At 39.7% G+C, this 13,438-nt stretch overlaps 1 protein-coding gene across 1 annotated transcript; it reads left to right on the top strand.

The window, feature by feature from the left end:
- Positions 1-2,779: 2,779 nt before the first annotated feature.
- On the top strand, positions 2,780-5,680 carry LOC308331593 (snaclec coagulation factor X-activating enzyme light chain 1-like; the record flags this gene model as incomplete). The annotated part of the gene is made up of 6 exons (XM_080787077.1): positions 2,780-2,785; positions 2,935-3,064; positions 4,178-4,281; positions 4,742-5,098; positions 5,491-5,624; positions 5,663-5,680. The coding sequence occupies exons 3-6, from the start codon at positions 4,227-4,229 to the stop codon at positions 5,678-5,680; spliced, it is 564 nt and encodes a 187-aa protein (XP_080643203.1). The 5' UTR covers positions 2,780-2,785; positions 2,935-3,064; positions 4,178-4,226.
- Between the last annotated feature and the right edge of the window lie 7,758 nt (positions 5,681-13,438).

Here is a 13,438-nt window from a genome sequence, read left to right as displayed (position 1 = left end):
AAGAAGACGCTGTTCTCTCCAAACGTCAGTATAATTATCTTTTCTCCTATTAAAAGTTTTTTAAGATGACCTGTGTGCTCCATCTCTCTCCCTTACGTTCTTTGGTCCCTGTAGTCTGAGAGCACTGGGCCTCATCCTTATAATAGGTTTCAGTGCATGAACTCTCAAGTTTTAACATAATGTGTGTATTCTATAAATGCATATATAAATATAGGTATAACATCATACATGTTAACAGACAGGAATGATATAATGTAGTATATTTGTTTTATAAGATTTATTTTGGGGGGGCTACTGCCTTTATCTATAGAGTGCAGAAGTCCTGACATCACTCGCTCATCCCCTCGATTCCCCTGGTTTACGGAAGTAATTTCTCTATGGAGAATAACATTCTATTGTCAGGGAGGTGTCTCGTCTCTGTATCGTTTGTGACAGTCAGTCACTCATATATGATACAGTCTGTTTCTAGCGAAAATGTAACTATAATTCAGTAGCAGTAACGATAGAGTTTTCTCTCAGTCAGTTGGTTCTTCATATCCATATGAGGGAAACGGCCTGGATGATTTGTTTATTTTTCAAACACAGTTCTTATATGAGGCGATCTAAAATTCCCCCCTATGGGGATTACAATGCAAATGAAAAGTCGATGAACTCGTGGATTTGCTCTACACGATTTGCGACAGTAGAGCGACAGGACATGTGGAGAGAGATGGGGAGTGACACGTAGCGAAGGTCGTCGGGATCGGGATTCGGACACCATAATGTAGTATAACGTACTGACAGTGGATATGAGTGATATGCGTATATCTGCAAATTATATGGTCTATCAACAGTCAATATACTGTAATGAGTATTTATGCAGTCGATTATACTTCATAGTCATCTGTCACAATTCAGCAGTAGTCCATGTGCTAACGTGTCATAGTCTGTGGTGATATCTTATTTTGTGTGTACTAACTAACTACAATAGAGTGTATGCGCTCACATTTACTCAAATGGAAATGGGGTTCAAGATTGCGTGGGTATTTGCAGTATTTGCATACTGTGTATTCTACTTTGGATATGTCCTCTTACAACTCCTTGAAAGCCTGTAACTTGAATTCAAATGAAAGCTCCATCAGTCCAGACTGTAAGACAGAACAACCCTCTATCAGGTATGTTTCAGAGATATAAAATAATACTACACGTAGTGGGTCAATTAAATACAAGTTTATTACATTTATTTGATTCATTTAATGACATTAAATGTAAGAGATTGAAACGGTCAGAGTAAACATTGAATCAAATTACTATTTTCTTGCATTATAAGGTCCAGGAACCTTTTTTAATTTTTAATTTTTATCAATGGCTATGTTGTTCATTGTACTAAATGATCCTGTAAATGTGAACAAAACAGAACAAAGAAAACAGGACTTAAAAGTGGTAATATGGAAGCACAAATAACTCAGACTGTATGGCAAATCCTGTTTGTTTCTCACGTACGATCTTTAGGACATTGACCTATCTGCATTGGTTGCTGTGGTAACGACATAATTAAACAGCCATGAGTAATGCTTAATGCATAGGAAAATAGCAGATCTGCAAATTCACCACACATTGCTTTGTGCTGTGAGCTTGTATCAGCTATATTGTCATCAACACTGTCATCACCGACACCTTGTGTGATGACCTCAGGCTTCAGGCAACAACAAAACAGCATCCAATGGAGGAATGGAGATCTGTCACCTGATCTGTCAAATCTGTGTTGCCAGATTTTGCAAGCAACTATAGGTCAACAAAGACAAGCCTAAAAGAGCGACCATGAGCACATGCACGCACGTGCACGTGCACACACCTATATACCTATGTATATGTGTGTGTGGTTCTGCACTTGGGTCCAACACAAAAAATTGCTGAACTACAAGTTCAGAATGCGTGGAATGCATTGTGACCTATTTGATCGTCTATTTGGGCTACTTTTCTATAACATTTTATTGAAATGTGAAGAATGTTTACAAGGTTTGTGCCTGCGTTGTGAGCAGTGTTGCATATCAGCCAACCTTTCTGACATGAAGTGCTGTGTTATTATTTTCTTGATAGTCAGCATGTCAACATATATGTTGAATTATGACACCACATGATAAGAACAATTCCAACCAACATACAGTATGTTGATTGTCCATAAATATAACATGTATTTCTTCTTCTAGACTATTTTCTTTCACATCAGGACATTGTAATTATCATTAGAAATAATGCACCTACAGTCAGAGTTCAGGTTGAATGAATATAGAATTATAATGTATAGGATTTGCATGCATTTGAGAAAGAAAGATCAGAGTAAAAGCGGCCATATGTTTTCCCGGCACCCCAGAGCTCCTATTTTGAAGGAATCCCGGAAATGATTGTGTTAATGAAGTGGTTGCACCACTTAAAAATCCTCTCACACTGTGCCATCCGTGCCTAAGGTTGCCTACCCCTGTTGTGTATATTATACACTGCTCACAACGCATCATGACCTTGGCAATTTTGCTATTTTCAGGTTGTTGTTGTTGTTGTTGTTGTTGTTTTTTAGTTTTTCACAATAGGGGGCTGCAGCTAGAGGCATAAATGTTTGGGAGACCTTAATGGAAGAGTTTGCCCTATAAGTAATGCTTTGCTCGATCTGCCTCTGAACCAAGCAACACAGCTGAGCTTGAATGCATTTGACAAGGTTTCAGGTGAACTTCAGCATAAATCTGGATGGAGGCTTATTGGATTCTAATGGGTATGCTCTGTTTGTGTGGACTCTCTCTCGGTCTAAACGGTAATACAAATAGCCTAACTTGTTTTTTATTTAGCTCTCTAACCAGTACTGTATAATGCATCTATTTGAAACCTTGAAATCAGAGCATCAATAACTGTAGTAATAGTAATGTGTAATGTGTGCGTGCGTGTGGTTTTTCATTTGTCCAGGGTGTGGGCATACCCATTTGCATGACTTTGACTTCGAAGGATCTGACATTGATATTTTGAAATCTTATGACCTTGAACGTTGCCAGAGAAAATGCGCTCAGAACCCAAGATGCCATGTCTATACTTTATGGTAAGTTCAGGGTTTTAACCACCATTTTAAGCAAGTTCTCAAAATCTATAAATTGCTATAAATCAGTCATAACAGTAAAACATATTCGCCTACTGTAGATTTAGTCATTTCTTAGCTGTTTCTTACCTAGTCAGACCTGATCAATCATGACAAATGGAAATGGTGCATTTACGTGCATATACTGTAGTGCCATTCTTCAAGGTGTGTTACTGTCACCCATTCACACACGCATTCACATACTGACGGCGGGAGCCTCATCGGAAGCAATTAGGGGTTAAGAAGCGTCTTGCTCAAGGACACTTCCATATGCAGCCAGGAGGAGCCAGGAATCCAAACCAGGAAGCATCCGAATCCCAGTTGGCTGCTCTGCCTCTTGAGCTTATATATACTTACGTACTCCCCCCCAATGATGTAATGGAAATTCAAGTTTCTGACACATGAGAAAACCAGACATATTGTACCAAGCCTCCCAAAGAACATAGTTATAAACTGTTGACTCAATAAGCATTCATGTATTCACTATTTGTCATGCACAGGCGTTTTCAATATTTATAGTGAAATAGTACGATTTTAAATTGTTTCTAAAACATGAGGCAAACAGTTTACTGTTTTTGTTTGCGACCATAGGCCGCAGATTACTATGAAAACCTGCAAAAACCTGTCAGTCGGTCACGCCTCCATATATGGTTATCAGTCCATCACGCCTCGGGACATCACGCCTGGTGACATTATGTCTCCATATATGACCGTCTCGGCGTCTCCAGACACACATGTCAAAACAGACCTGTTTTGACATTCCATAATGTTGATCTGACCTCATCAAACCCTGTACACTGAAGACACGCTCCATATATGGCCAGTGCAGAATTCATTCCATATGTTGATCTGACCCCATGCCAAAGCGCCAGGCAGCCCAGCAGTCTGCCGTCACCCAGGTGGATGCGTGCACACGTCTTACTGGTCTGTTTAGCCTAAGCAATTTAACCACCGTGTCTCTATTTTGGGCGTGCCAATATAGGCAGAGGTTACATGATGAATGTATTCACTGAACTTTACTATAGGAGTCTAGGAGCCTTTGACATTTTGATTTGCCAGCTCTTATACTTTCTCCAGGAACAATAATTGCTACCTGAAGCACTTCACCTCTGGACGGATCCCCACTATGACTCCACTTCAGGGTGCAACCTCTGGCTACCCTCTGAAATACTGCCTTTGTGGTAGGAGCACAACCATGCATGTTATACCTTCTGTTTAGCCCACACACCATAATACTACTATGTTAGTATATGTTCAACGAGAACATCACCCAATCCTATATTCTCCCGTAACCAGACAATCAGAGATCACTGCCATTCTGCCAAAATTCTATATACTGTACTTCTGGGGAAATCTAAATTCATGAATGGACTTGGAAAACCGGCAGTAACAAACTGCTTTGAAAAGCAGTACTGGTGCCATCCCTCTTCTCATAGATTTTTATGATGTAATATATATAAAAAGAATTCGTTAGCTAAATTCCTATCTGCTTCAAAGATATGGAGCGTTAGCCAAATCATTCTGAAATGGGCCATTTTTATTTATTGTAAATATAATGGTTAGCTCCACGCCGAAAACATGGACAAGCTCACAGCGTATTGCGATGTGAGCATGTGAGAATTACACTCTGTCTCCTAACAGCATGGCGGGATACGTGCAACATAAAGTACCACTACGTGAACCAGGAGAAGCCGTGGACTGAAGCCCAGCATTACTGCAGAGAACACTTCAAGGACTTGGCCACCGTTATAAATGAAGATACCATGGCTGAAGTGATAGGCGTAACAGGACATAGTCCAAACTTCTGGATTGGGCTTCATGGCAGCTGGGAGTGGTGTCTAAAGGACTTTTATGGTGATGGAGAGGCCGACTTCAGATATTGGAAAGATGGTGACCCAGATGTTACTAATGAGCAGGCTTGTGCCCTGATAGAGAAAAGCAAGAAATGGAAAGACGCTCCCTGCACAAAACTTTACGTGGTGATATGCTACAGCAATGGTGAGACACAACCTTTCACAGTAGAGTTGAAACTGTCATGTATCGAAACTGTATTATGTTAAACTTGTGTTTCCCTCTCAATCTGATATAATAACCAATTCTCATATTCATTTCATTATTGTATTATACACATTTGATCTAAGATCATCTAAAAGATCGCAACCTTATGTTATGAATTCACAAAGCTAAACAAAAAGCCACACAGGTAATTAATGGGATAGCACTCCAGTATGTATCACTGGATATGTTTTACCCAGCGGATATTTCCATTTCTCTAATGTTGAGCTATGAGGGTAATAAAGTGAAATAAATGTATCTTATAATCTACGGCCACTTTTCTGTAAACCTGCATGCACTTTCTTTCATGCTATTATTCTTTGTGTGTCCAACAGCTTCTAACAAAAGCATACTGGTGGACACCCGGATGAGCTGGTTTGATGGCCAGAAATACTGCAGGGAGAAATACACGGACCTGACCAGCATTCGAAACGAAGAAGAGAACAATGAAGCCTCCAGTTTATTGGAGGCTTCACGTGCAACACGTGCGTGGATCGGCTTGCAGAGAAACTGGATGTGGTCTGACGAGCTCGACTCGCCATACAGGAAGTGGGGTCAATGGCAGCCAGGCGGCAGGCACGAGAAGAAGTCGTGTGCGTCCGTTTCGAATGAAAACTGGAAAAATACTAACTGTTCAGAGAAGCTTCCTTTTGTCTGTTACGAAGGTGAGTTCTCTTGAGAAGAAGTGGAGGAAAAAGTACTCAATTGTTTTACTTAAGTAAAAGTATCATATAGTTACTTTCCACCACTAGAAGAAGCCATGTGCCTCTGTTTTGAAAATAGAGTAAAGTACTGACTGTGTACAGAGAAGCATTATTTTGTTTGTTGTGAAGGTGAGTGCATGTTGTTAATTCACCATTTTAAATAATGCACATAAGCAAGTGCTTGCAAGCATTATAATAATGCAGAATATGAATAGGGTAATAGTTATAAGTGTAGTTTGAAGGACTGACCAGCGCTGCTTTATCCATTCAGTCGTTCCAGGTGTTATGAAGAGGGTGGTGAAGATCCAGCTGAGTCGTGCAGGAAGCTTGTTGACCCTGAATGAACCAGCCACCCGGGAGGCCATCTTGGAGCAGGTGAGTGATGTCATGTGGGATCACATTCAGAGATCCTCTCTGTTTAGACTGCATAATGACAGTGATAGTCAACCTTCTTCATTTCAAGGACCCGCAGTCTCATCATGCATTAGGCCACAGATATATGTACGCACCATTTGATATGAATATGATTCTATTTATCTCAGAGACCCCAGTACAACACTGTAAACTCCTGTGTTCATTAATCTCGGGGAGAGTGTACAAATGGAACAAAATGGACCCGCGGGCTCATACATTTTGAAAGATACATTTATAACATAAATAAAACACCTGTCACCTTCGAATGTAAGCAAGGAGAAGGCTGGCTTCTCTTTGCACAGTATCTGTCATACTAGGAGGCTCTTTGGATGCCCAGACGGCTTATCTACCCATTCAGCTACAGTATGACTCACGGCTACATGCTAGCAATGCAGGCCCATAGAGTATCTGAAATATGTTCATACATGATGCATCGAATGTAAAACGAACGTATACAAGGCTTACCAAAATTAGCCCACGCTATCTAAATGCATACAGTAAATTTCTCAAAATATTTCTTTCAGGTCAAGAACAGAATGGCAGAACAAGGACATTATGGAGAGTTAAAGATGAGCTGGAAGATCCAGCCAGATGGAAAGATCTTCCACAAGAAAGATGTCTGTGAAGATGATTCAGAATAGTTGAAAGTAGTCTCAATGCTAAGTTCAAACTATGCACGAGACATACAGTACACAGATACAGACGGATATACAAATACATACATACCGTATATACACAAATAGCTTGCTCACCCTCTTCCACCTACCCCACCCCAACCACCACATAATCAGCTGTTACACAATGGAGATAAGGCCACAGTGCAAATACATCAGTGTCATTATTGGTTACCGTCAGGTTAGAAGCATAGACAAGTTGAGTCTAGATGTGAATGTAAGGAGGTCCTGAAGATACTAAATGATGAGATGGATCTAAGAGATAGAGGGAGATTGTTCCAATCAAATGCTGCTTTATAGCAGAAAGACCTCCGCCCAACCACATTGGAGATTTGGGGGATTTTATAGTAAGGGTATTGTCGATGTCTTAGTGGATATGACGAGGTGGACTGAGTCAGGTACTGCTTCAAGTAAGCAGGGCACCTAAAATAAATGCATTCATAAATGAAGAGAAACCAGTGTACAGTAGTTGCCGTCTTACTTTAGGCTGCAGCCAATTGAATGATTTGTACATGAGGCAGTACGGGTGGGTATCATATGGGCATACTCTATACATTTAAGAATGTTTATTATATTTATTAGTACGACTGTATGGTTGTATAGAACTGTGTCAGAAAAGTGTCATTTATCAGTTTATGCATAGCATTTACCAGTTTGTACAACATCTGAGATCAATGTTTTCTATCTATATATTATATCTTGTTTTGCTTTGTATCAGTTATGATTGTGCAATTGTACTTTTATCTGTGTGCTCAATAAACTATAATTTACTATAATTTTTGGAGTGTTTTTAGGTCAAGGGGCTTAATAGCAAATTGCGCAAAGTGAAAATAATTAACATATGGACACAATGCAAAAATAGCAGGAACGTCGTATGCCATATGTGTGTGCGTTCACTAATTACTGTATTACCACAAGGGTTTAGTAATATTAGAGGAGTTGCTCAATAGACCTAAATATGTCTAATCCGCAGATTTAGATGCCGATACCGACAATGTCATGGAAGTCACAGCTTGACTCTTTTTAATGATTTATAATTTTGATTATTTTTTTCACCCATGAAAAATCTTCTCTATGAGGGTTTTCTCTTGGCAATGTCGGTATAGAGTTTGCGCAGTGGAGTAACTAAAATTATTTATTTTTTCCCGGTGAAAACAAAATCCCTTTCTGGCCAAAAAGTGCATTTTTACGTGTGGTGGGGGGCTCAAAGTGGCTTTCTAATTACCATTACCACAAGGCTGGTCTGCATTTCATGCGAGGCAGGAAGCCAATCAGTTCCATAGCCTTAATGCAAGGCAGCAAGAGCAATAAGGCTATGGACCAGAGCTAATACCATCCTATTAATTTATGTGTCAAGGTAAACTCCCCATTTGCATGACTCTAATGGGTGCACTTACTCAAGCCTGGGTGCACTTCCATGCACGTTTGCATGTATCTACTTTGAATAAGTCCTCTTGACAATTATTTGCAAGTTGTTTGCAGCTTTGGTATAGTTAGGGTCTATCTCCTTTAACATGTAACATGAATGTCCCGTCGCCATTATGAACAAATGCTTAGTCCTGATTGTGTGAGAGGGGGACAAAGGCTGAACATAACCCTCTACCAGGTATGTTTCTCAGATATAAAATGTAATTCACATTTGGTGGGCCAATAAATAGATTTAACCTTTATTTAACAAGTAAAACACATTGAGACTGCATCTCTTTTATAAATGGGAACTGGCCAATTAAGCGGCAGATACATAATTACACTTCAAAGCTACATCGTACATGTCAAGTTATACAACAGCCATAACTGACAATGACAATATACTCCAAAATGGTACACTAACAATAACGAGGTATACACGGAATTTTGCACACAAATACACAAAGTACATTATGGACGGGAAACAAAAAAAAACAATAAATACAGTATATGGGCATATGCGAAGGCTGTACATTTAAGATGATCCTTTTGAAACTTCTCAGGGGAACTTTCAAGGCCAATTAGTCTGGCTTGCAGGTCATTCCACGACCAGAGGCCAAAGAAAGCGAGACACTTTTTTTTTACCCCCCTCAGATTTAAAGGCTGGTACTATACACACCGTAGCCGGACATTTGATCTGAGGTTTAGACCATTTTTTACCAAATTATATTTGGAGGAAGGAAAAACATAATATGTGAACATGTCCTTTCCAATTCCAGCAAATGTAGATGCTGACACATGGATTTCACATCTTTGTTTAATGATACTATCAGTTCTGATTGTGATGTATTTACCCTCCCATTGGTGTGCCACGGTAATCTCCTGATGCCAAATCCTCCTCCTCAAATGGGTGCATTTACTCAAGCCTGGGTGCCCTTCTATACACTTCGCATTCTGCTACTTTGAATTGAAGCTCCTCTGCATAATTAAATGCCTCAAGGTCTAAATAAGTTTATATACAGTAAGCTCAGTTATGGCTGTGTGTGTGTGTGTGTGTGTGTGTGTGTGTGTGTGTGTGTGTGTGTGTGTGTGTGTGTGTGTGTGTGTGTGTGTGTGTGTGTGTGTGTGTGTGTGTGTGTGTGTGTGTGTGTGAGAGAGAGAGAGAGAGAGAGAAGTATGTTTTTCTTTTTCATATTCAGTGGGCCATAAATGAGTAATCTAATGAATATCAGAGTTTGAACGGATCGGTATAAACACATGTACTGAATGAAATGTCTTCAATTACTTAAGTTCCAGGAGACGTGTGTTTGTCTTTATCTAGTTCTAAATGTCAAAGATACTTGGGGGGAGGGTTGAATTCTCATGGCTTTGGTGTGAGACCAAGTTGGATTTATAGTAGTGGTTTGACTTATACAATGTATGTCTAATCCGTTTTAGATACCGACAATGTCATGGAAGTCACGGCTTGTCTCTGTTTAATGATTTATAATTGTGATTTATTTGATACCATCCTATTGATTTGTGTGTCGAGGTAATCTCCCCATTTGAATGACTCTAATACGGTAGGTGCACTTACTCAAGCCTGGGTGCACTCCCATACACTTGTTTGCACCAATCTGCTTTGAATAAGTCCCTTTAACTTAACTATTATTTGCAAGGTTTTTTTGCCGCTTTGGTAGTTAATAGTTCTGAAAGCTTCATGGGCAAAGATAATCAACTTCAAAATCTAAAAAAAATAGGTCATAAGTTCGACCTCTCAGGAGTGTTAAAGCTTGTAACATGAATGTCCCGTCACCATTATGAATAAATGCTTAGTCCTGAATGTGTGAGAGAGAGGAGTATTTGGTGGGCCAATAACTAGTTAGAGATAATCAAATTAATTTAAGAGATTGAAGGGATCCACATTACTGTGAGACCACGTTGGATTTGGACTATAGTGTCGTCTAGAGACCTATTATGATCTATATCCAATAGCACATTTAGATGCTGACACATACTGAAACACATGGACTTCACATTCTTCACTTTGTTTAATGATACTATCAGTTCTAATTGTGATTTACCATCCCATTGGTGTGCCACGGTAATCTCCTGATTTTAATTCCTCCTCCTCAAATGGGTGCATTTACTCATGCCTGCGTGCGCTCCTAATCCTATACACTTGTTTGCATCTAGAGATCATGCTACTTTGTTTGAATAAGTCCTCTTTGCATTATTTTCCAGTTGTTTGTATTGTCGGTGCCATGCAGGTGGTCAGGGTCTTCCTCTTTTAAAGCCTGTAACTCTGGAGCAAAGTTCCAGAGTTCAGTTCTGACTGTGTGTGAGAGAGAGAGAGAGAGAGAGAGAGAGAAAGAGACTGAGAGCATAATCCTCTATCAGGTATGTTTTTCTTTTTCATATTCAGTGGGCCATAAATGAGTAATTGAATGAATATAAGAGTTTGAACGGATCAATATACTACTCATACTGAATGAAATGACTTCGCATTCTACAGTCCAGGAGACGTGTGTTTGTCTTTATCTAGTTTATGCCAAAGATACTGTGGGGGGGGGGGGGGGGGGGGGGTTTAGGGGCGTTTTGAAATTACATCATATGGCAACCAAGTCTTTGGACATTTAATTTAGTTTGTTTAGAGGACTTTTAACCAACCAATCACACCCGTGTGAAGTATCGGAGCTCTTATCAATCATAAGATTCTGTTTATTTTTTTTTTTTTTTGGCTTTGTCATAAAATGTAAAAGTCAATACAAATATTATTGGAAAAGAAATAGGTACTTTATACTGGATGCGTCACCCAAGAACCTTCTCAGACCTATCTTAATTTCTTATATATCTGTGAAAATTAAAAAAAAATAGCTTGACTGTATTTATGGTTAGAATGAATAGTGTCCAGTATGTTTTTTTTAATTAGCTAGATTATGTTCATTGGACCATAATTCTAAATATGAAACAGCAATATTTTACTTATGACTGAGTTTATGGTTAGAATGGGTAGTATCCCTTTTAATTGGTTAGATTATGTTCATAACAAGTGGCTATTTGGCACAACAACACTAACTGAGCCCAGGATCAAACAGGGAACCTACAGCGACCACTCTACCTGCTGGGCCACTACCGCCCCTTTGGTATGCATTGTTACATGATGGCACAAATATCCTGGATGACTTGTCTTCTGTTTCTCCCTAAGCAAAATACACAACACTGTTTAGCTCTGTGAGCAGGACACAGTTAATAAGATGTCTGGGCATTCTGTATACATTCTCAGCAATGATGTTTATGATGTTGATGGATGATACGGTTGATAATCCTTTCACAGTGAATGTATAGGCCAAAGCCATGACGGTGCTCATCATACTGCTCTCAGGTCAGTGATATTCAGTATACCTCAAAGCTTTTCCAGCTCAAATTAAACATTTAAATATAAAATGTTATACCCTATAAACGCTTTTGTCTCCAACCAGGGCTGTGGAGTCTTGGCTCTAGCTCCACCCTGAAGCACCCGTACCACTCCATGAAGTACCACTATGTGAACCTGAACAAGACCTGGACTGAAGCTCAGCAGTACTGCAGGGACACCTTCGTTGACTTGGCCACCATAGAAAATGAAGACGACATGGCTGCAATGATCAGTGTAACAGGGGATAATGCACAGTTCTGGATAGGATTTCGTGGCAGATGGGCGTGGTCTCTAGATGATTGGTGGTCTCTAGCATTCAGAAATTGGAGCGGTGATCAACCAGATTATGGTCATGAGGAGTCTTGTGCCATGGTGCATTACGACGGAATCTGGAGTGACTTCTATTGTACAATGGATAACGGTGTGTTATGCTATGACAACGGTGAGACGCGGCTCTGCACAATGTTTCTAAACTGTATAAATATGAACTATACGAACAGAATGTATACTGTACTGTACTCTGAAGGTTATACGTTCAAAGTTATGTTAGACTTGTGTTCCCCTCTAAATCTGATTGAAGGTTAGAAACAATGTTATGCTGAACCAAAGAGGTCTAGTTTGTATACTATTGAGATTATCTTTCAGGACTGTATATGGAATTCCCTGGCCTCAATATCTAAAATGAATTTTAGATATTATTTCTATCTATCTATAAATGCAACAGGGACCCTGCACAGGCTCTGGGGAGGGCCCAAATTAGCCAAATGATCACACCTGATCACCCCTACATCTCCATATATGGAGCTGTTCTGACATCACAATGATTCTGACACCTGCATAGACTCCATATTTGTGCATGCCTGACAAAGAACTCCATATATGGGCATAAAAGGGACACAGACAAATATGGGTGGGGCATGCATTTCCAACTTGTTCCAAGTAGGCCAGTGCCCAACGGGAACCGCTCTAGTATCATAAATTCATATACATCAATTTTATATACATTGATCTAAGAACAACTAAAAGATTGCTTATAGAATGTATTGCTTTTATAAATTCACAAATTGATGGCAATTAATACTTCCAAGTCGACCGTCTTGCATGCCACGATGCAAAATTGCATTATAAAACAATATGCCAGACACCATAGGGAGTTTTAATATGATAATATTTTCTCCCATTGCATTTATTTGAAAAACTTTAGTTTAGCTTAGTTAGTTGTAGTTTTGATTATTATTACAAAACATAGATTTTTATTTCCTGATTTCGTCAGGAATCCTTGACTCTGACAGTGTAGATTGATAGGAAACAGGGGAGAGAGAGATGGGAGAGACATGCAGCAAAGATCGTCGGGAACGGGACTCGAACCCGCGATGCACTGCCAGGCCACTTATATGTGCCTATAGGTGCCTGCGCTGGACCACGGCCCAGTCTATACGTGAAACATTTTGAATACTTTTTCCTGCCAAAATGCATGCTAAAAGAAGTGTAATTCTTTGTGTGTTTCCGACCAGCAGCTTCTGACCAATATATACTACTGGACACCCCCATGAACTGGTTTGAAGGGCAGAAATACTGCAGGGAGAACTACACAGACCTGGCCACCATTGGAAACAAAGTGGAGAACAACAACGCCTTCAGTTTAGTCAATGGTTCAAATCACCGTCATGCCTGGATCGGCTTGCAC

The sequence above is a fragment of the Protomyctophum bolini genome, assembly GCF_963924005.1.
Source record: "Protomyctophum bolini genome assembly, chromosome: 17".
In the NCBI taxonomy this organism is placed as follows: Eukaryota; Metazoa; Chordata; class Actinopteri; order Myctophiformes; family Myctophidae; genus Protomyctophum; species Protomyctophum bolini.
Note: the sequence above shows the minus strand (reverse complement) of the source record. Positions and strands in the feature narration are given on the sequence as shown.